Consider the following 25,248-nt stretch of genomic DNA (forward strand, 5'->3'; position numbering starts at 1 on the left):
GACTCAACCCTCAAGGACTATGGAGGAAAGGCTTCATCAACCCTCCCGCACAGAGTCTACTGGTTTTGATGCTGACAGCCATGCAAGTCTCTACCTAATCCTAGGTTGGCAGCAGTCTTGTTCTGATATTCTTTTAATCCAGTGAAAAGTGTCTTGCTTAGCCATGGATATATTTATTTACTTTTTGACTGAATTACTTACTGTTTTTTGTTCTATCACCATACACAATGAAGTGAATTCAGAATTGTCTGCTGTTTGTGTAGTTATCTCAGGGAGAAAAAAACTCATCATGAGTAGCTGCCACCTAGAGAGGCTTTTATTGGTCCCCATTGACTTTTTAGTCACTTCTCTGTCATCTTTTTAAGATTTTCTAGTTTGAGTAGATTTTTACACTCTGGGTAAATTGCACTGCTTAAGGACCTAAAGAACTAAAAATATAGATTATATACATTTTGTCTTTATTTATTTATTTTTTATTTATTTATTTATTTATTTTTTTGAGACAGAGTCTCATTATGTTACCCAGGCTAGAGTGCGATGGCCTCAGCCTAGCTCACAGCAACCTCAAATTGCTGGGTTCAAGTTATCCTCCTGCCTCGGCCTCTGGGATAAAAGATACTTGCCACAATGTCTGGCTAATTTTTTCTAATTTTAGTAGAGATGAGGTTTCATTCTTTCACAGGCTGGTCTCAAACTCCTGAGGTCAAGTGATCCTCCCACTTAGGCCTCGCAGGGTGCTAAGATTACAGGTGTAAGCCATCACACCTGGTCTCTTTTTTCTTTTTAAAATTTTTTTTTATTATGTCATATACACATAGATCATGAATACATTTTGCATATGTCGGGTACAATCTTTTTTTTTTTTTTTGGCCGGGGCTGGGTATGAACCCACCACCTTCAGTATATGGAGCCAGCGCCCTACTCTTTTGAGCCACAGGTGGCACCCCAATGTGTTGATTTTTTTGTACAATCTGACATGCTTACATCAAACCAATCAACATAGCTTTCGCCTCATTTACTTGATTATTGTATTAAGACGTTTATGTTCTATACTTGACAGATTTGACTTGTACCCTTGCAATGTGCTCCATAGGTGTGGTCCCTCGGTTTACCCTCCCTCTATCAACCCTTCCCCCCCTTCCCCCCTCATTTATCTCCTTCATCCTGGGCTATAGTTGTGTTCTATGTTTCATAAGAAAGTGTGAGTAAATATAAGTTGGTTTCATAGAAGTACTGAGTACATTGGATACTTTTTCCTCCATTCTTGACATACTTTACTCAGGAGAATATGTTAATTTTTTTGTTTTAGCAGAAAAACTCTTGGCTAGAAATTTTTGTGCTTAAGCCTCAGCTTTGTATAAACTTTCCTATTCTTGCCATTTTTCTACATATAACCACAGTAGGAATTTGGCATGACAATTTATTTATGTCTAGTACTAAAAGAATTAGTTAAAATAGCAAAAGGCCCCTGAATAAGTACAAATAGACTTAAATGCTTTTTTAAGATCAGCTAGAAAATTTAAGAAACACTAAAATAAATTTTAAAAATGTGTCTCCTGGGCAAAAATCCCTGATGAAATAAGTTCTTCACCAGTTACTGCAACAGTTGCCCTGTAATTTCTTCATTCTTTTCCATCCCTCCTACTAGACAATATCTTTCCTAGAGGAAAAGAATCAATTCTATTTATGTTGAGAAAAGGCCAGAGATTTTCCAGCATTAAAGTCTAGTAGAGTGGTTTTTAATATTTGTGTCAACTGAGAGGTATCTAAAAATAAGTTTTTCATAGACCTCTTTGTTAAGTCATTATACTTTGGCTCCTGAGCAGATGGCTTTGTCTTGGTAATAGAGGCTTCAGGTCATTTTACGACTTTAAGGTGATAATTCAGCGACCTAACTATGTTTACACAGACTAGATTCAAGCATATGGAAACTAACTAAAACTCTAGATTCTAGAAAATATTTTATATTAAGCCCCTATGAGTCAGCCTCATTCATGTATTACCTGATTTGCACTTCATAAATGTCCTTTTGATGTAAGTATTATCATTCCCATTTTACAGATGAGAAGGCCAAGTGATGACCCTGAGGGAACAAAATCAGGTCCAGATCCAGTTCTAGTTCCAGTTCCATCCAGTTCATACTTGTATGATGGCTTTAAGGGCTTCTCTATATTAGCATAGTATTATAATAACTTAATCCTTAATCACCTTATTTATGATGTTACTTCCTGTCAGCTGAGATCCCCTTGTCCTAGAAAAACGTGGTGTCGTCTCTGTAGACCACTTTAAATCTTAACTTTAAGGCATATTGCATCCTCTTTCCAATTACCAGGCAGCTCAGGTAGCTGAACAAGGAGAAGATGGCTGAACCCTGACCTCAGGTCTCTGTTCAGCTTTCATTCAAAAACCAACAATGTGCACCCAGGCAGGGTGCCCCTCTCTGCTTCTCTAACAGTAGTTCACTGAAGTTCCTCTCTGTCACTGTCGGCCATACTGACAGGGGCACACACCCAGCACCCATGCTGCAGAAGTAAGAGAAGCCCCAGTTCAGGAGAAAGTTGAATGTCCTTCCCTTGCAAAAGCCCACGGCCAGAGCTCCAATGGAAGGCTAGGCTCAGAGGTGGAAGGGCCAGCAGCAGGGAGTGTGAGGCTCCTCCCACACATCTGCAGAAGCAGTCATCCCATCTTCAAACTATTAATACCTCCTAGGTTAGAGAACTGGGTGGTCTTTCTAATTTGATATCCTATGAGATTTTTACATTGTAAGAAGCTATCACAAGAAATATATTATAGATGTGGTCAGACCTGAGTGTATTGTGGTGGGTGAGCTGTCTCTTTAGCTTATCTACTCCTCTAAAATTCTGTGAAATACTCAGACTAGATTCAAGCATATGGAAATTCATATAGCTACCATTTGTCTTTTTAAAATACCTTTGGAGTTCTTTCCATTGAGAAATCTCATTGTGTTCAATGACCATGTTTCCCAGCATGCCTTCCCTGGAAAGTGTTATACCTATCGTGGGCACTGCAAAGATATTTATTGAATGAATAAACTACTCCTTTCCTTGCTTGGGTCTCAGGCACCAAAATGTATCTGAATATTTTCTTCTTTCTTTTCATTCATTTAACTCATATGTAGTATTTATTAACTTCATACTATTTGTCAAGCTATGTGGCTAAATATTGGGGGATTATTGTATGTAGGCAGAACATATGTGCCCCTAAGTGTTTCAAATCCAAAGAATGTTAAGGAGTTATTATTGTAGAAATGCCACTGACAACTTACCTTCACTTGTGTCTGTAAGAGTGGACAGTCAACATAGAATTGAACAGAAGATGAATTCATATAAATGTAGTTGTATTTTTCCATATGCTTGACATTATGAAATTAGCTATTTCTGCCATAGAAAAGGATCCCTACATAGACTAAATTAAAATGTTTGTAAGGCATTGGCCACTATATTAACAGTGGAGGGCCTAAATGGTCCTTTTCTATTTATAGAATCTTCCCTCTCTGTTTGTCTTTTGGTCCTTCGCCTATGTAGAAGTGTATTATATCCTTTACTGAATAAAACCACTGTTGTCAAATTTAATGGCTGTTTTCCTCCTTGGAGCCTGCCTTACTATATGCAACAGTGCTGCTCTGCAATCCTGTATGCCCAGGACTTATTGTGCTGTATATGGGGTATTTATGCATTCTGTTAATGACTATACCTCAACTTATCATTTCTTTTGGTTTGAAATTATGAGAAACAGGTTTTTCTTTCTTTGTGTGCTTTTAAAATGTATTCTTGCACTCAGAGCAAATGGTCAGGGGCGAGTGTTTGTCTCTTGACTAAGTAAACATTGTCACTTTGATGCTATAACATTTATTGAGTATCCAGGGACTCATTATTGCCAAAACTACTTGGAAGCAATTTTAGTTCTTGTCATTATACAACAAAGAAAAGTTCATCAATTCTGAAGTTGTTTGCCTTAAATGTGCTGTTAAACTGTGAGGTCTGAGATCCAGATTATTTATACTAAGACACTAAACCTTAGAACCAACCCAATTAAAAACTTATTTAATTAAACTGTAGAGTATTTAAAATGTTTTTATTTTTGAGGGTTCAAAAACTAATGTTCTCCATTTTCATGCACTCTTATTTTTTTTACTAAATTGTACTTGAATGTTAGTTGAAACTGATCAAATGTTACTTTAATGTTTGTAGTGGTAAAACTACAGGTTTGAATTACTCTTTTAATGTTTCATGGGCAAAATTCTTATTTTACTGTGTTTTCATCATAATGTATAAATATGTGTATATATGTATATATGTGTATATATCAGCATCCTAGTTTGTGTTAAAAATATCAAAGATCAAAATATTTATTGGTAACCAAAGGAAATTCATCTTTTCATGGAAGCCAAAGGGTGCATTGCAAATATTGAGGCACGTCATGATAAAACTGGGGTATCTGGGTTGGCGCCCATAGTACAGTAGTTAAGGTGCCAGCCGCATACACAGAAGATGGCGGGTTCAAACCTGGCCTAGGCCAGCTAAACAACAATGACAACTGCAACAGAAAATAGTCGGGTGTTGTGGCGGGCGCTTGTGGTCCCAGCTAATTGGGAGGCTGAGGCAAGAGAATCGCTTAAGTCCAAGAGTTTGAGGTTGCTGTGAGCTGTGACAAGCCATGGCATTCTACCCAAGGCAACATAGTGAGACTCTGTCTGAAAACGAAAACAGAAACAAAAAAACTTTGTGGTATCTCCTGGAATTCCCTCCTTTCGGTCCACACATATTAAGAAAAAATTGTTAAAGTACTTCCTGTTACTTCTTGTAGTTTATAAATATACCCAATCCAAGATCTATGGGGCATGAATAGTGTGCTCCTGGTTCAAGTTAATTTCCCTTCTACTCTGAGCTTTGCCTGAGGACTGAAACACTGGCTGACTAAATAGTGAATGAAGCTATTTGCTTTTTGTCTGATAATGTCAGAGCAATGAACACCCTTGCTTTTCCTTTCTGGTCTTTGAGTACCTATGAGGCACCCCCTGGGCTGTTAGCACCAAGAATAAATCCTATGCTTCCAGGATGTCTATGTTAGTGTTACCTGCCTGGAAGGAGGTCATCTCTTAGGCCATGGGGAAAGCAACACCTCCTGGGACACTAGCAACCAGAGCAGGAAGCTCAATTGTAGATACCCCAGGAAGGTAGCTCCATCTCCTCCATTCCAAGGGATGGATCTAGGTCCTCACCTCTAGAGGGACATTCCTCCAAGAGTATTTTTGATGAATACTGATGGTCAAAGACTCCAGGGAGCTCCACTTGGCCTCTAGTTTCATCTTTTCTGAAATAGAGAATTATTAACATTATTTTGCCCAATACCTCCAAAAAGTGTTGGAGAACCAAGCAAAGAATGACCAAAAGCATGTAAAAAGTACACACTGTAAACAGTCATCATCTACTAAATTGCAACATGCAGTTTGTTAGTGGGTCTCACCTTCCAAGGACAACAGATTGGCTTCTGTCTTATGAAGACTTGACCTGTGCTTATAGTTTTTTGTTTGTTTGCTCGTTTGTTTTGAGATAGAGTCTCACTATGTCACCCTTGGTAGAGTGTTGTGGTGTCACAGCTCACACCTTTAATTCTTGGGCTTAAGCGGATTCTCTTGCCTCAACCTCTGGGACTACAGGTGCCCGCCACAACACCTGGCTATTTTTTGTTGCAGTTGTCATTGTTGTTTAACTGGCCCAGGCTGAGTTTGAACCCATATCCTCGGAGTATGTGGTTGGCGCTGTAACCACTGTGTTATGAGCGCCAAGCCGACCTGTGCTTATAGTTAGTGTGCAAGTGGCTCATTAACTTGTTCTTTATGAATCCAGCAATCTAGCTTCCTGAGATATAGTTCATTTCACCCATATTGGACTATTTTGCTTTCCTATTCTCCTTATTATTAAATACTATCCTGTGGAAGTAATGTTGGAATTATGAATACTATGCAGCCATGAAAAAGGATGAATGAGGTTTCATTTTTTAATGTAGAAATATGGGGGATGATTAAGGAAGTAATTTTATATAAAACTACACATATATTTATTTCAATAAAGTTAAAATAAATAAAAATTTATCTGGCTGAAATATTATAATGTTCCTGTAAAGTCAATGTAAATTTTAAATGTGTAATCTGGAGTTATGTTATAATACAGCCAGTAGTTCTTACTATGGGCAAAGTATTAAACTTTGCTACAATTATTACTAAACATACCTTTGTATTCATTTTGTTATGCTCTTTTTTTTTTGAGACACAGCCTCAAGCTCACAGCTCACAGCAACCTCCAACTCCTGGGCTTAAGCAATTCTCTTGCCTCAGCCTCCCAATTATCTGGGACTACAGGCACCGGCCCCAACACCTGGCTATTTTTTTGGTTGTAGTTGTCATTGTTGTTTGGTAGACCTGGGCAGGATTCGAACCAGCCAGCTATGTTGTATGTGGCTGGTGCCTTAGCTGCTTGAGCTACAAGCGCTGAGCCAATTTTGTTATGTTCTGAGAATGAAAGTGTTACTTATTGTAAAAAAAAAAAAAAAAGGAAATATTTTAAAAATATGGAAATCAAAGGAAAATAACTTACAATCTTACCACTCAGAAACTAACCACTGTTAACAATTTTTATATATATACTTATGCATAAACATATATAGGGAGTTTTTTTCTCTGTACAGAAAACACATCTTTATAACATCCCAAAAGGATGCTATTGTATATGATGTTTTGAATCTGTATAAGCATGTTTTTGATTTCTAGTAACAAAAACACTGACTGAAGAAAGTTTAAACATGAATAAAGAATGTTATCTCATGAAATAGGCAGGTCAGAGATAGGATAGGCTATAGGATGCTTGGCTCATTAGCTCTATGAGGTTATAAGGACCCAGGATCTTTCCATTTTCTCTATTCTGCCACTAACATTATCAGCTTTATGCTAGGTTTGTTTCCATCATGGTTGTAAAATCACCACCATGAACACATGGGACAAAATGATCAAGGCCCAAACCTGATGCTGGGGCTGGCTTCTTCACATTGCAGGCTGGAGTAGTTGGGGGAGATGTGGTATTACAATAAATTTTGGTTCTGGAGCAAAGAGAGCTCAGAGAATGGATGCTTGGTACTCACTTTACTGTCTTTAAAAATTGTTTTTTTTTTTCTTAAGCATTGCAGTAGTTATCAAAATTTAAAATTAAGATGAATGTTGTAGATACTCCATTTTCAGTTAAAAATTAGTTTCTTTTGTAGAAATGCTCTGTTCAGAAAGATATGGATAGGAGGGGAAAAAAGGTTTTCTGGGGAATTGATCTTTATTTATACAATGTTTTCCAATGACTTACCATTTCTGTGGTATCTTTTTTGGCAACAGTTAAATTTTCTTCATGAATTTTGACTAAAATACGCTTATAAATTAAAAACCAAAAAAGATGAGCTTAAAATTAATAACGAATAAACTTTCATATTTTATTCTTTACTTTTTTACTTTCAATACCCTTGAAACAATGCCATAGATTCATGGGAATTTTTAAAAAATAATTCTGAGAAGTAATAGGCATATTTGAAATTACTATGGCAAAAATCAAATGTTAAAGAAAACAGTTACATATTCAGTTTTTAAATTGTACTATTAAATGTGTAACTTCATGTGTAGGAAATATTCGTATTTAATTTTAGGTGCCAATGTAACATAGACTAGAATAAAATGGAACAATTTCTCTGTTCTTTAAAAGAATCTATAAAGCAGTCCTAAATATAGTAAAACTCTTCTAAAATATTTTTATGGGACTAAAAATTGAAAACTTCTTAGTAGGGAAATTTTCATAAATGAGACATGAAGTAAGTTAGTCATAGAGAACTCAAACAGTAATATATCCTACGGGAACCCTAAATAAGCAATAACTTCTTAAGATAATTTTATGTAATGTATAAGAATCAGGAATTGGTGAAACAGCTCTCCACAAGGTAGCAGGAAGAAAAAGATTATTATTATACTAAAATTCCTCATAAGAGGTTATTCATTTTGCATGTTTTTAAAGTTACTGGAATAAAGATTTTAGATTATCTGAATCTGGAAAAGCTGTGACTACTTAGAATTAAAAAAATAAAAAAAAAAAAAAAACAAGCACATGCAACTATTCCCTGTTTTGTAGAGTAACACAATTGTGTTTGGTAACACAGCTAACTCTAGAGTCTCAAGATGTTTCTAATATTTTGGAAATAAGAGCAAAGATTAAATGATATCCGGGTTCTCAGAATACATCTTACCTTCTATGCCTAATTCAAGACCCAGAGAATAGTTTGCTCTTATTTGTAATTTTTTAAAACAAATTCTACTTCCCCCACCCACTTCTTTAGCAAAAAGAATACAGAATCTTCACTTCAGCAAAAGATACTGTCGGCACCCATTTCACTTAAAAATTATTTGTATTTATTGAATTTGTGTCTTTTTTTTTCTTCTTTTAAAATAAGCAGTACAACCGGAGTCTTTCTATGGTTTGAATAGAAGAGTATTAATCTACATGTAAGAAGATCTAGTCCTTCTAGGATCAAGTTGCTCTGTTATCTTGATCAAGAAACTTGCTCTCTGTGAGCCTTAGTGCTTAACTGTGTCCCAGAGGTTCCTTTCACACTAGAATTGGGACCTATGAGAAGGATCTGGGCATAGTAGACTATTTGGTTGCTTGCTTACACTCCTGGGATGTGGCCCAGAGCAAATGATTGTGAGAGAATTTAAGTCACAGGGGATTAGCATTATGCCCATTGGCAACTTTCCTTCCACTACTAGTATAGAAATAGATGTTTAGAGCTGGCTAGAGGATCCGCTAAGGTAGAGGACATCGCAACAATTCATTGCCCTGGGTCAAACTTTTGGGGGTCCAAACTTCTCTTTGAAAGTTTTGTGACCATTGCATGATAAACATCCTTGAAAGAAAAGAGACAATTCCTCTGAGATTTCTTCTAACTGGTCTTGTTATGAACTGTCAGAGGAACCTCTAAGTTTTAACAAACTCCCACAGTTAAAAGTTTTTGCAGATGTGGAGCTCCGGACACTGTTTGGAGTATATCAGAGGAGCTAAGCCATGGTCACAGGCTTAAAGTTGGCCTGTGTATCGGTTTTGTCCTTTCAGTTCTTTTATTAAACTCTAAACATTCCTTTATTGTTGGCCTAATAATTAATTTTTCCTTACAAGCAAGAATTTCCTGGAGTGGCTTTGACACTGTCCTCTACTTCTCTGAAACAGAGCCATCACGTTGGAGAATCAACTGGTGATCCTTGCAACAACAACAAGTGACGCTGGGGCTTACTACGTGCAGGCTGTCAATGAGAAGAACGGAGAAAACAAGACAAGCTCATTCATTTATTTGAGCATAGCAAGTGAGTTTTGAAATACCAAATGGTAATTCTAAAAGTAATAAAATTTTGTTTTAATTAATAACCACTGACTGATGGGACATTTGCAATAAATCTTACATAGTATCTCTAGTATAGTTACTATGGTTTACTATAGATCCAATGCCAATAGTTTGCCGAGCTTTGGGGCTGTTACTTCCTGTGAAATGGTAAACATAAATGTGAATCTACATGATATTTATGAATGCAAAATTCCTTTTATAAATTAAACAAATATTATGACTTTTGTACATTGCTAAAGTATATTATTTTGAACAACAACAAAAAAAATCTTTTGACTTATATGAATTGTATCCATGAACCTTATTTAGGACTACATTAGGTGCAGCTAATTTTTTTTAATCTGACTATATATTTTCCTTGAGAAAATATATATATTAAGTTGCATTAAAATTGGAAGTACTTAAACATAATTAGTTGATTGTTTTTTTCTACCTAATTTAACTAAAAACCTGAATCATGAAGAGACTACATAACAAATCACAATTATATGTACATTTATTTTAAGAACATTTTAGTTTGAAGAAACTCAATTTAAATGTTTGGTCGTCTTCTCTAGTAAAACTCTTGTTGGTAGAATTTCACCAACAAGAGTTTTACTAGAGAAGAGAAAATAACCAAAAGCAAGAACTCTGAACTAAACTAGATTCAAACACGTGTATCAGAGAGCATGTCATCAAATGTTTGCAGTTTGAAACTTCATGTTATGAAATACAGTTATTATGTTATTGAGAAAATACAGTTGGAAATAGTCATCGTGGATGGCAAATTTCAAAATATTATGATTATGTCATACAAGAGTGGATTATATTGATTAGCATAGTGGATTTCATCTTTTTAAAAATCACCTTGAAACAATGGTTTTCTTCCTTAAAGTGGCTTGAAAAGTCTTTGAGATAGGGTGAAAGTATTTTCCTCATATAGTCTTGAAGGATGTAATTGTTTTATGCCCAGCAGACTGTACTAGGTGAATCTTTGTATCAAACACTGGGCTCAAGACTGCATAACAAATCACTGTGGGAATTAACTGCATTCTCAAATGTCCACTGCATTCCAAAGAATTGATCCTAAATGGTTCTGCTATGCTGTCATCCTGCTATTAGCCCTTAATTTGAGGAACTGAATCTTCCTCTCTCAACCATATACTGGGTATAGATTTAGGATTAGCGAGTCCTTTTTAATGCTTTGGAAAATCATGCACATTGATTAGGTGTGGGGTTTACAAAGTCCAGGGCATGATGCAGTGCTGTTTAAAGGACTGTATGAATCAAGAATTACCGTAGAAATAAATATGATTTTACAAGATTTTTTCCAGTGGTGATGATAAAGGATGGAAATTATATTATCAAATAGGTTGTGATTATTTTAGTGATTTACAAGTTTTACAGTAGTAGAATCATTCATTCTGTTTAGCAAATCTGATTCAGCACTCAATTATAATATAAATGCCAAGATAATAGGTTAAAAGGGGAGGCATCTGAGGTCAGAAACAAGAAAATTGGCCCTTGTCAATTTTCCCCAAGAGGGGAAAAAAATCATTTCACATAAATTCTGTTTATCATTGCAAAGTTATAAAATAGTCTGCACCTAGTAGTTTCCAATATGCCTACTCTGTAAAGGCCAGTATAAAATAAAACTAATACAATGAATTTGCAAATTGCCATACTAATGCAATACCCTTGTGTTATATCATTGAAATATGTAAATTTTTTTCAGTAATTTCAGTTTCTACACAGACCAAAAAGCATATTGGAAGCTGCTCATACATATTATAATTAACTAGCTTTCCTTTTACTCCATTGTATATTTTTAGCTTCTCATTGACACTAGGTAGAATGTGTAGAAGGTGAGCTATAATGAGGTTGATGATATGGTATGCATTTACTTTAAATCTTAGGGAAAAAACAGGAATTTTTTTTCCTTTATGTATTCTTTGCTTTTTATCAGGACCAGGTACAATATGATCAGTAAGGAGGTTTCCCACTATTAAATATTTACTCAAAGGCAAAAGAGACATTTTATAAAAAAAGATACTTGCATTTGAATGTTTATAGCAGTGTAATTCACAATTGCAAATGTGGAAACAATCCAAATGCCATTACTACATGAGTGGATTAATGAAATGTGATGTATGTATACCATGGATTGCTTCTCAGCTATTTAAAAAAAATAATGGTGGCCTAGTATCTTTTGTAACAACCTGGGTGGAACTGTAGACCATTCTTCTAAGTGAAATATCCCAAGAACGAAAAAACAAATACCACATGTACTTAATACTAAATTGGAACTAATCAGTCAACAATTATGTGTACATATGGAAGTAAAACTCAATGGGAACCAAGTAGGTGGGGATGGGTGTGTAAATTCACACGTAACAGGTACAGTACACACTACCTGGGTGAAGGGCACACCTATAACTTTGACTTGGTCTATATAAAAGCAAATTATGTAACCAAAACGTGTATACCCCCATAATATTCTCAAATAAAAAGAAGTGAGGAGGTAGAAGAACCTAATTGCCTTATTTTAATTCTTAGGAGAACCTTGCTATTGACATATTGGATTTAGCTATATGTTAAATGGCACCCAATTATGCATTTTCCTCATTAATAGTTCTATTTTGAAAATCTCTAAAGATCGGAAGTCTTGATAAATCTTCAAGAAACTCCGGAATCGTATGTTTAAATTTTGCACCTTTATGGACTGCTGTGAATCCTGTAAGCAGTGGAAACTGCAGCTCAGGGCCTGGCTGCTCAGCATCTTGTGAGGCTGTGAGATAGTGAAGGATGCCTCACCTCACTAGATTTATTATGAAATTAGATATTCTCAAGACCTGTTCATACTGGTAATGCAATATAGGATGTTCTGCAGACTTAAACATTTTTTTTTTCTGATACAGCCTTTTGTAAAAACACCAAACAAGATTGATGAAAAATTGTAAAAACTTGCCATCCAGCATTTCTGAAAAATCAAAAGATATTACAGCCAATTATCATCTAATGAAGATGAATTTTTCCTGGGTGTCAGGAGAATAAAGCAGGGAACCTTTATATAGTGAACATGATCAGGATTATAGAAAACTGGAATTTAAATACTTGGTGGATTGTACTGTAATTAAGTCAAAGTTGGAGTGTCCTGCAGCCTCCTCCCTTCCCCCACCCCCAATAATAAACCTTTCCTTCTGCAGAGACTGCACAGTGTCAAAGAGGAGTAGCAACCAGCTTTGTCTCAAAATGTCTGAATAAGTGATATGCTATTGCTCAGCTAAAGAAGGAAATAACATACAGAGTTCAAAAATCTCACCACCTTTTCAATTGCTAAATATTTTGGTTATGCTTGAAGCTTATGCTTGAAGCCAAAGATAAAGAGGTTTTAGATAAAAATAACATTTTTTAAAAGCACGACTGTTAGAAGTGAAATCTATAATGATACTGCATGCTGTTTTGTGCATGTTTAGTGGATGGCATTATTATCTCCTAACATTTCTTCCCCCTTTTGTCTGGTTAAGAAGATAAATTCCAGCATGTTCGGCACAGATATTCCTGTCAGGAAGGAGAGGACTTCACTGAACTATCCACCTCCTGCTCCTGATGAAAGTTTGCTGCCATCTCAGGGGTAGATTCACTTTGAAGTTTTAATGTGATGTGAAGCCAGCAGATGTTAAGGACATAGGTGGGACCGATGAAGCACCCCGCATGAATTTTTCATAGCTGGCTCCCACGGCTCGGGTGCACACTGGAAAAAGAATGGGCTGAGCTTGCCTGAGAGTAGACATTTCTATTCTGAGGTCAAACCCAGGCAAGCTTTATAAACCTGTCAACCTGTTTTTGACTTTTGCTTTGAAGATTTTACCTTGAGTTAACTTTTGTGGATCAGACTTTCTGAACTGAATTAATATGTGAATAAGAGTTTCTTCTTTTAAAACAAACAAAAAAAAAAAAGCAGGGCGGCGCCTGTGGCTCAAGGAGTAGGGCGCCGGTCCCATATGCCGGAGGTGGCGGGTTCAAACCCAGCCCCGGCCAAAAAAAAAATAAAAAAAATAAAAATAAAATATAAAAAAAAAAAAAAGCATATAGTTAGGAGATGTGAAGAATTCTGTACAGTGGTTAATCAATCATTGTTTAAATGCCATTGTATATACCTTAGACATATCACCCGTTTTGATCCAATATTTGAAATGTCCAGTGTAATGAGATTCTCTATAGGGATGAAGCTTAGATTAAAAAAAGAAATGACTATCTCTCTCCTTCCTGCTTTTTTCCAAGTCTTTAATTTTAATGTCTCCTCTTCAAACAGCATTTGCAGATAGGATATCATTTCAGCTGATCCTCCTTCAGGCTGACAAACTCTTGCTTTTAATTCTGAAGACCACTTAACATTCTTTTGTCCTCTATAATGCTAATTTAACTGCAGACCTCACATAGGCTTAGTAGTCGAAAGAGGATTCCTGAGAATTATGTCTAAGAACAGTCATCTGAGAGGACTGCCCTGTAAAACATGGCTTTTGTGTGCTCAGATAAAATTCTGTCTTATTTTCCTTGTGCTTCTAATATTAAAGGGAGAGAGGGGAGCAAGCACAACTTTCAAATGTCAGAGACCATTTGCAACAAAAAAGTAGTTGCAACAAAAAAATAGCCAGGCATTGTGGTGGGCACCTGTAGTCCCAGCTGCTTGGGAGGCTGAGGCAAGAAAATCGCATAAGCCCAAGAGTTAGAGGTTGCTGTGAGCCATCATGGCACTTTACCTGAGGGCGGTACAGTGAGACTCTGTCTCTACAAAAAAAAAAAAAAAGAAAGTAGTTGTATAGTGATTAGTACTCTGGGTTGGATTTCTGAAGCAGTAATTGTGTAGTAGTTAGTACTCTGGGTTGGATTTCTAAAGCAATAGGAACTATTTGGAATATTGCTAAAGCCATGATTATATAGTGGTTAGTACTCTGGGTTGTAGAATATTACTAAAAACCAATTTGGGTACTATGCCCACAGCACAAATGAGCAATTTGGAATCAGGCTCCAGCTTTATAGGTTTTATGATGCTTTACTGCCAGCTTTTCAGAAATATAAATAGGAATTGTATTTTGTAGTAAAATCATGAGTTTATTCATTTAGGCATGTATTGGACCTGCTAAGTAGATATGTGACAAAATATAAGGTGCACTCTGACCTTGACCACCTGAGCTGGTGAGGATCAGAACTGAGACGAGGCTGTGTGCTCTAATGCCTTTTTATAGGCAACCATCACAAAATAAGCCTTGAACCTTTGCCTTAATATATGGGTGCTTAGTTGATTATAAATAATAAGCATTAACTTTCATACAAAAGAGATAAAGGTGGAATAAACAGTATTTTCAGTACCTTGCTTAATCATGAAAATTTCATTCCATGTTTCGATGTTATCTCATGGCACAATATGCACTTTGTAAATGGAAATCTATATTTTATTTGAGTTAATGTTTAGTTTTTTGCCAAATTCTTATGACATCTGATTCCAGAGAATTGTTTCTCCTATAAGGTGGCTTATATGTAGTACTAACAACACAAGTTTCAGAGCTGCCATTGAGGAATAACTCAGATCTGTGGTCTCTTCCCAGGTATCTACTCTGTGAGAGTTAATTTAGGTAAAGTGAAACACATGAAGATAGGTGATGAATCTACCTCTCTGGGCACAGGTGAAACTGAACTTTCCCTGGAAAGTTGTGGAAGCAACATACACATTAGGGCATCCCGTCCACTTCTTCTAAATGAGTATTTTCGGATCTCCCCTTGGGATAGCTTACATACAAAATATGACATGGGGCCTTCCAAAAATAGACTTGACCTGCACAATAAATAGTATTAGTGCTTAGTTTTCATCTTGTGATTTCAGTTAAAAAACAAATAAAAATGAGGTGGTGCCTGTGGCTCAAAGGAGTAGGGTGCTGGCCCCATATGCAGGAGATGGTGGGTTCAAACCCAGCCCCAGCAAAAACAGCAAAAAAAAATATAATAATAATAAATAAATAAAAATGCCAGTTCTAATATTTTGTTCTGAACCGCAAATATATGAATGTATGAACTGGTGAATGATATTTAGTGTAAAGAATGCATCTGGTGACTCTCAATGAGTCTTCAGTAACAAGTGAAGAGATAATGAGGCCATAATCCTCTCCCACACCCACAAAGCAAAACTGGATTATTTCTGTTACCTACCCATGCTCTTTCCACCGTTCTCATCTCTTTTCACCAACAATATTTCAATCTAATTTCATTGTTGGTAAATTTTAGGGAACCAGTTTAAAACATGAGTTATAGCTTGCGTTCAACTTTCAAACAAATTTGGGATAGCCCAACATAGCCAATCTCCCAAAGTCAGTCACTAGACTATGAGTATCACTTTGGGTACATATAGGTTTCCAAGTGGTAAGTAGATATATGTAATTTTGAAGGAATCTATTTCCAGGTTCTTTCATGTACTCTTTCCAAAATCAGATCTATCTGTGGTGTCTGTGGTCAAAGTGCTTCTCATAATTGCTCTTCTCTTTCTGCACAAAATGTAAAGCTCCTTCTTATTTATCCTGAGTCTTTAATATGGGCATTATCTGAGGCTACAAATGCCTAAGGGCCAAACAAAGGGATAATTCAAATATCAGTGGCAGAACTGAGAAGGTGAAGGACCTTAATAACTGGAAAATAATTCTTTTATAAGTCAGGTGTTTTCAGTCCTTTGCTATATCTACAAAATGAGGTTGGACCTAAGTGCATTGTCATTGACATTTCATTACAAATAATTTTTGATAATTGGTAACTGTGAGAGAGTCCACTTGTTTTCAGGACAGAAAGATATTTCCAGCCCCTTTGCAGTTCCAGGGCCTATGTAAGCAGAACAAACTATGTCACTCTCAGGCAAGGCATTTAAGACCCAGTGTGTCACCTTTACCCTCTCTCTTCTCCTTTGGGGACAACTGTGGGCAGGCCACATATTGAGTTGGTAGAACCATAAGATAGAAGCTACCCAGGTATTTGAATCAGCACACAGGAAGAACAACTATGGAAAGTCACTCCAGCAGAACTGGACTATATAAACCTTTGGTAAACATTGAGATTTCAGGCTTATTTATTATTGGAACAAAGACTTGTCTATCCTAAGTAATACATTATTGTATAACTTTTGGTGTAGAACTCAGAAGGGGGTTAAAGAATTAAGAGATATTCTATACTAATTCCTTCCAATCCCATTTGTTATATGAACAAAATTTCACAATATTTAGATATCTTTAAAAAGTAGGATTAGAGGAGCAGCACCTGTGGCTCAAAGGAGTAGGGCGCAGCCCCATATGCCAGAGGTGGTGGGTTCAAATCCAGCCCTGGCCAAAAACTGCCAAAAAAAAAAAAGTAAGATTAGAATTAAACTTCACTATTCATTTCATTAAAAGATGCTTCTCCAGTTTTTTATATAACAAATTGAGTGTCAATAATTATTCTAATATAACTTGATCAAAGAGAAAAAATTTTGTTTGTTTTTAATTTTTTTATAGAGACTACTCTTGCTATATAGCCAAGGGTAGTCTTGAATTTCTGGCCTAAAGGGATTCTTTCACTTCAGCCTCCCAAAGTACTAAGATTACAGGTGTGAGCCACTGTGCCAAGCTTTTCATTTATTTGTCTTGTGTTTTAACCATGTAACTATATATGATCTCTGGATAAAATTTAAATTTATATACATATTTTCAGAGGCCAAAATTAGAATGGCTAAAAAATACTTCAAATCAATAAACACAAAAAGTTAGGATAAAACTCTGTGGGGGAAATGGGATGAAATACAAGTTCAAGAAGAAAAAAGAAATGGTATAAAATTTCTGACTATTAAAAATTAGAGCTTATTCATATATTTGTAAAATGGGTGATGGTGTGTATCAAATCCTTAGACCTGTTCAAATATTTAGATTCTTTGAATACGTATAAAATTGTTGTAAAAGTTTTATTTTATTAAGCTACACTAGAATATTAAAATGCCCTAAAAATTATATTCAGTCCCTGATGAAAAATTTTAGATGTCAAATTAAAATGTGGGAAACACATATACAGTTTTACAAAATTCTTTTAGGCGACGTAGAAGCAAAAACTGTTTCAAGCTATATGCAGATTTGATAATTTATAAAAAAAGTACTGTTAAATGATTTTCCAAGGGCATAGGTAGAAGAAGGGCACTAACATTTCCTAAGCACCAGATGAATATTTTCACTTATATTTTCTTCTTTAAATTCCACAGTAGCATGGTGGATTAATGAGCAGTTCTGTTTCCAAGCTGAGGATACTGAGACTTTATGAGGTTAAGTTACCCAAAACACAAAATAGGAAATAGGAAGTTGAAGATTTAAACTAAGGTTTATTTGGCCCAGAAAGCCCTTGTTTCTTCTGTAAAGGACAGCTGCATAGACCCTGGGGGCTGGCTCTTGGTGCCAAAATGTGTCCAAGTGAGAGAATCCTAGGAGAAGGCGAAACTCTGAAGGGAAAGTGGCCATCCCCTATGCTGTCCCTCCTTCATCCTGGAGGTTGTCTGTCAAGAGTGCTGCCACACTCAAACCTGAGAGGAGCTTGGTTTCATTTAAAACCTAGGAGACCTTCTACTTCGATGTTAGAACCTCTCCTGCTAAGCATTCAATCTAGGTAACACTGGTGTGTTGGCCCTAAAATTCAGCTTTGAAGTTGGAACCCTTTTGCAACCCTAGTGAAGCATGTTTAGGTGGACAGTGAAAATAGGTTTGGCTTTAGGGTATAATGGAAGGTGAACTGGAGTCAGTGCTTACTAATGGAGCACCATAACAATAACTTACAATTTATCATAACAAAGAGCTTATTTAATTATCATCAATAATGCATTAGACACCACATAGGATATAAAGTAAGACATGATCTGTCCCTATGGATTTATGAGAGTGCTGTGCATGATTACACTCCCTAATTCCCAGGTATTAATATTTAACTGTTGTGGCAGATTTTGCACAGTGACTAAACCTCAACCAGGGAGTATGGTGCGCACTTGGGAGAATTTATTAACCAAGCAGAACTGACCAGTTGGATTTAGTAGATAGATCCTAAGTATTCATTTACTTTTCTCAATTATAGTGTGATGATTTAAATGCAGGCATTATCATTAGTAATGATTTGGCTAATCACTACTGAATTTTTACAGACTCTTATACAAAACTCAGCTTTAGTAATTCCTCCAAACCACCTTCCCTTGTGCCCCTTTGTTAAGTGTACCAGTTTAAATTATTATTTCAGATATTTAAGCATGGAGGTCCTTTAATTGTGGCAGTTTGGGGGCTGGAACTCAAGGTAACCCTAATAATTTTTCCCTTGACTTTGGGATTCAATTCTTTAACTTAGCCATCGGCCACAGGCCAGAATTTAGCTGGCAGAAAATTTAAGATAATTTCATTGTAAGCTCATAATATGTAAACATTTCAAAACTTAACGTATATTGTGTTTGACTCAATGTTGTGACTTACTCCTGCATTATCTCTCTAGCTCTGATCACTTTGGATGTTACGGTCATTGAACTACTTTGGCTGCTTTCACTGTGAGTTGTTTTCACTATAAGAGTAATCTGAAAAGATAAGAAATTTTTAGAGGGTACAAACAAGGGAGGTGGAAAATTGAATTTTTCCTGCTATCATTTTGTAAATTTTAACATTTATCTATTATACAACTTGTCTGGGAAAATCCTAAACAAAGTAATGGTTATTGGCTAACATAAAACCACAGAAGTAGCTGCTCTAAGAAAACTATATTTACTCAGTAATTGAATATAAATGATGATCCTGGTCAATTTCCTAGTGTTTAGCTTTTAGTTACTTTCTAGCTAAATAATTCTTCTTATACCTTCCCAATATTATTTTTCTTTTTATGAATGAGTTCAGTATTCTGAAACTGCTAATTAAGAAATACCTGTTTAATATCCCTTCCTTTAGAATTTTTTTTTTTTTTTTACAGTTTTTGGTTGGGGCTGGGTTTGAACCCACCACCTCCAGTATATGGGCTGGCGCCCTACCCCTTTGAGCCACAGGCACCTCCCCCTTCCTTTAGAATTTTTGAAAATCCAGATTGCCTGATTTGCTAGGCTGAATTGTCTTTTCATATTAAATCTTTCAGAACAAAATGAGGATATATGATTTTTTGATTTGGAGGGAACATCTAGAGTGGAACCAGTATTTTCTATAATAACTTGATATTTACATTGAGGATAAGGCTGCATGATCTGGCCCAAGGTACTACATATAAAGAAAGTATATTGTAGTATCTAATAGCAGTAACAAACATTTATTGAATATCTAGTATGTGGCTAGTATGTAAATATTATACCTCATTTAAAAAAATTAATCATGGCTAGGTGCAGTGGCTCACACCTATAATCTGAGAAGCAGAAGCAGGAGGATCCCTTGAGCTCAGGAGTTGGAGACCAGCCTGAGCAAGAGCAAGACCCTGTATCTACTAAAAATAGAAAAATTAGCCAGAGTAGTGGCATGTACCTAAGTCCCAGCTACTAAGGAGGCTGGGGCAGGAGGATTGCTCGAGCCCTAGAGTTTGAGGTTGCTGTGAGCTACAATGCCATGGCATTCTACCCAGGGAAGCAGAATGAAACTCTGTCTGAAAAAAAAAAAAAAAAACTTAATCCCCACCTAATCCCCATTTTAAGGAAAGCAAGAAACCACAAGGTCAATATTATCCCTATTATACAGGTAAAGAAACAAATCAAAGCAATAAATGAAGTATACAGCTTTATGCAGTTAATTATATGGTTTAGTTTTGAATCCAGATCTGTCCTCCCCTAAAGAGACTTTTACCATTTTACTTATTAATATTATTTGTATAACAGAATTGTTTTTGGTCTTAAAAATCATGTTAAAGTTTCTTTTTTTTTTTTTTTTTTTTTTGTGGTTTTTGGCTGGGGCTAGGTTTGAACCCACCACCTCCGGCGTATGGGACCGGCACCCTACTCCTTGAGCCACAGTTACCGCCCATGTTACAGTTTCTTAATCTGGCTGCTGCTTTAGTGTATGTAGCCCAACAATTGGTCACCTTTGGATCATAGTTCAACTCTACCTTTACCACTTAGTCATAATGTTTTATTACTGATTGCTGTAAATGATGTTCTTTTGGCTCTTATAGAAGGCTGTTACAGCAGGTAATTAAAAATGTAGATCTTTACAATGTGGTTGAGAATATTAAATCAAGCCTTAAGAAAATCAGATAAAGTATCTGTTCAAGTGAAAAGCTACTTGGCAACTCTGAAGACCATTGCCAAATCCAGAGTGCTGTATTCCTCATTTTTCTAACAACACTTTGTACCTGAGATTTCTGGAATATATATCAGAAATAGTAGGAACCAAAAATTATCTGAAGATGTATGTAGTCACTGTTTGTTCTAATTAGTGAGTTCTTAGCAACAGCCTCTGCCTATGATTCTTTGTTATTTCAGGTAATTATTCTGTGCATACCCTTTCACTTATGATCTTCAGGAGTAGTCTCTTTACTACAAAATCAGTTCCTTCTCTTAATCTAGTATAGCTAGTTCAGGTAATTATTCTGTGCATACCCTTTCACTTATGATCTTCAGGAGTAGTCTCTTTACTACAAAATCAGTTCCTTCTCTTAATTTAGTATAGCTAGAGACTATTTGGCAGAGCATGCCACAAGAAGGTATAAGAAATCCTAATATCAGTATAACCTGTTTTTTTGCCCGGGAATATCTGGCATGTGTAGCATTTTAAGGTAGATACCAAAGACTATTCCTTTATATAGTTTAACTTTGATTATAGGCCTGAGTGACCATCTGGACAGTTGCAAGACAGGCTGTGATGATTTTGAGATTCTGCTAGGGAGCAGGATCCAAACATTAAAAAGTAGAGGCACAAAACTCTAGTGAAACTCTTGAAAAAATGAGTTTTGGTTCCCTACTTGGATTTAAGGAAAAGGAAGAGTTGGAGCTAGAGAAGAAATAAACCAGAAATGCTGACCACTCAGCTGGTTCCTCGGGCTGTGTGTTGGTTGGCCATCTTACTGATGATGCTTTGTGTTGAGATGTGTCCCATCTGGCATTAAATGCCCATGCTGTGCTGGTCCTTTTGTTTCCAACAAGGTATCACTGTGGTTTTATTAAATTAGACAGGGTTGAATTTCACAAAAGTTTTCTCTCATCTGGGACAGTTTTCAGCACAGATATGTTCCAGAATTCAAACTTCTAATCCTTAGGACTTTGGAAAGCATCCTCATTAGTCAGAAGGATTTAGGTATATATAATAACAGAAAGCATATGCATAAGTTAACTTTTGTTTATTAGTTTATTTCAGAAAGTTTAAGTGGCTTCCCACTTCTCAGACTACTCACAAAAACTTAACTTCTAAATAGAGAAAATGGCCTTGGGGGAAAAATATGTAAAAATGGTACCATCGTAAAGAAATATGAAGTGAATACTCAATATTTTGGGCATTTCATTTTTTTTTATTTTATAGTATTTTTAAAAATTATTGCAGTCAGCATGTTCTTGACAAAAAAAAAAAAAAAATCAAAGGAAGCATTTCTATTTCCTTAAACCCTATACTGGCTCTTAAGCTGGTACCAACCTGAAGGACTAATGTTAAGCCATTTTGCCTCCACTGGCCTCTGTTCTGATCAGTTTGTGTCCCTGCCTTGTTTGTCATTAAATATTTTGAATATCATCTCAGCCTGGAAGAATACTTAGAGATGTATAAAACAGTAAACTTACCAACATTATAGAAAGAGCTTGCATACTGGAGTCATCCCTATACCACTCTCAAAGGTCTACAAAGAAGTAGTTGAAAGTGTTGCAGTTTGATTTCTTTGGCTTTTATAGACTGTATATCTCTCTCGTCCCAAAGTGTATGATTCCTCCCCCTCTTTAAAAAATTCAGTCTTCAGTTGTAGTAAAATTCAGAAAACACTGATCATCTCATACCAGACCTTATGCTTGATATTGAGAAGACTAAATGAATAAGACACGTGTTTCCTGCCTTTCCTGAGCTTACTTCTTGCTACGAAAGACAGGCTCATGAACAAATGGCAAGAATATAGTGTGCTGAATGCCAAATGGACTACATAGGAATGTTGCGGGTACACTGGCCAGGCAGCATATAATTCTGCTTTCCAGATTGGAAAAACTTTGTTAACTAAATTCCTTAAAAATGTTCCATTTATGGGTGGTGCCTGTGGCTCAAGGAGTAGAGCGCTGGCCCCATATACTGGAGGTGGTAGGTACAAACCTAGCCTCGGCCAAAAAACTAAATAAATAAACTTCCATTTATGGAGAAAACACTGCCAGTGAGATGGTTGGGAGAAGAAGGGAACTTGGGGTAGAATAGTGCTCTTTATGGCAAGGGACTGCCATGACCACTGTCCTGTCATTTACTTCCCTGCTGTCCATTACCAGTGTCCACCAGCAAGACTCTACATTTCATACAACCTCACTCCAAGAGTCATTAATTATGAAGTGTTGTCAATAGGAGCATCTTTACTCACAGACCTTCAACTTACCAACTATCATAGATAAGGATAAAGCTCCACCCTACCAGAGGGCCCAAACATAACTCAGAGTATTCCACATAAATATTGGAGATCTGGTGTTGCCAGACCCATATCCCTCAAGGCAACAATCATCTTGAGCTGACTTTGAGCTGCTGTCTTTACAGGGGAGATAACTGTTTTTGCTGATGTCCAGGTATTCCAAGCTGTGCCCCTAATCAGGAGATCAGTCAGTTGTTATTTACCAAAATGTTTGCAGGCCAGACGTGGTGGCTCATGCCTGTAATCCCAGTGCTTTGGGAGGCTAATGTAGGAAAATTGCTTGAGGTTGCAGCAAGCTGTGATCATGCCACTGTACTCTAGCCTGGGTAAAAAAAAAAATTAAAAAAAATTTTACTACAGTCAGGAAATCTTTTGCTATACCTAAGACTCTATCAAAAATAGGGAAATAACATATAACTTACTTATCACAGATGGCACATAGTAAATGTTCAATAAGTTAGTTATTATAATATTATTTTATTTTTTTTTTATAATATTATTTTAATTAAATCCAATGATTCTTCAAAGTCTACACTGATTTCCCACTCTGCTAGTAATAATCACTAAAGAGTACTGCCTTTCTCCCTACCCCTTCTTAGGACTGCGTGGCTTATCCAATTCACTGTAATAAACTAACATTAGTTACAAACTTACCCAAACATGGAAAAATTGCTTTGTAAGTGAAAAGATAAATTCAAATTCTGAATGACCTTTGTAAATCCCTGCATTTAAAAAAATGGAATGTATACATAGGAAGTCATTGAGTCTTCCTAAATAAAAGTGAAGAAGAGTTATCCTCACAAAAATATAATGCTTTAAAAGGTTCTTATACTGTTTCCACTTTAAAAATAATGAAATTCAGTCTTAGATAGATTGAAGGCTTAAGGCTACACAACTAATAAGTGCCAACACCTGAATTCAAATCCAGCTCGGGCTCTAGAAGCTGAGTGGATGATTCATAAATAAATTTCCTGTTCAGTTTTCACAAAAAATCCAAAGGGAGTTATTGCCTGTATTTCACAGGTGTAAAAATTGAAGCAGAAGAAGGTTAAATAACTTGTCTAAGATCTCACCATAAATGACAGGACTTAGACTTGAACTCAGGGCAGTCTGACTTCAGGATAAAACAAAAAAGTAGTGAGAAAACTGTGGTCCCAGAATGTACAAATCTGCAAATGTGAATTTCTTGTTGAACTATTTAGACAGATTTGTTGCGTACAAGTCAAAAACTAAGCTTTGAAAAGAAATTAATAAAAGAAATGAAATTTGAAAAAAAAATAGGGAAATAGAAGTTAGACAAAAAAAAATGGAGCATTTCTCATGCTAGTCAGTTATTTATGCTACCTGTTTGGCCCGTATAGGCTTTAGTTTGGGGAAAAGCATGTTACCTCTGTCCCCACCCCAGCAGATGGTATTAATCTAAATCAGAGATCTACAGGTCAGGGTTCACTTCCTCCAGGGGACATTGAATCATGATGGTCTTCAGGGAATGAATTTCCACATCAATTCCTTTGTGTACCCTTTCCCGAAACTGATCTGCCTGAGAATGTGTCTACATTGGAGGAGTGTGTTCCTCCTCTCATCTCTCCTTCTACACTTGTTTTTCTCTCACCTTCCAAATCCTAGTATATCTTGGTGCATTGCTTTGGACCATATAACCCTCTACTTGCCAAAGGACAATTTCAAATATTGGAGTCAGTGTTGACAAAGTGGATGACTGTAATAACTGGGTAAGAAGTCCACTTGCAAGACAGATGGCTTATAAGTCTTAGCTTTCAACAAACTTAAAGGAGGACCTAATCAAGTTATCAGCTAGCAGATCATTGAAAATAATGTTCAGTGATGAATTACTATGTTACTTTGGGCATAACTATCAGAATGATGTCAAGGAATTGAGTGAAATTGCTATAACAAAACTCCCTTCATTCCCATATATTTATTTATGAAAATAAGTTTTCTCAGTGCATATATTTATAAAAACAAAATATAGAAATCAAATTGATGCTGAATGCTTTTTCATTTTCGTTAGAAATAATCTTCATCCATGAATACATGAACTAATTTAAAAAAGAGCAATCCTGTTCATCTCATTAAGAGATACATTTCCAATAAATTTTACTTTTTATATTCAGTAATTGTCAAAGTTTACAATGATATATGTTGGTTTGATTAACTATTAATAATAATTGTGACAGATAACCAACCCAGATTTTTTTTAACATTTAGTTGTAGGGTCACAGAAAG

General features: G+C 36.0%; 1 protein-coding gene across 1 annotated transcript in view; it reads left to right on the forward strand.

Annotated features, from left to right (window-relative positions):
• SDK1 (sidekick cell adhesion molecule 1) overlaps positions 1-25,248 on the forward strand; it is a 1,108,031-nt gene that overhangs the window by 662,440 nt on the left and 420,343 nt on the right. Inside the window, exon 5 of the mRNA XM_053556749.1 lies at positions 9,273-9,406. Coding sequence (XP_053412724.1) covers positions 9,273-9,406 — 134 coding nt within the window. The remainder of the gene's footprint in view (positions 1-9,272; positions 9,407-25,248) is intronic.

This window comes from Nycticebus coucang, chromosome 12, assembly GCF_027406575.1.
Source record: "Nycticebus coucang isolate mNycCou1 chromosome 12, mNycCou1.pri, whole genome shotgun sequence".
Classification (NCBI taxonomy): domain Eukaryota; kingdom Metazoa; phylum Chordata; class Mammalia; order Primates; family Lorisidae; genus Nycticebus; species Nycticebus coucang.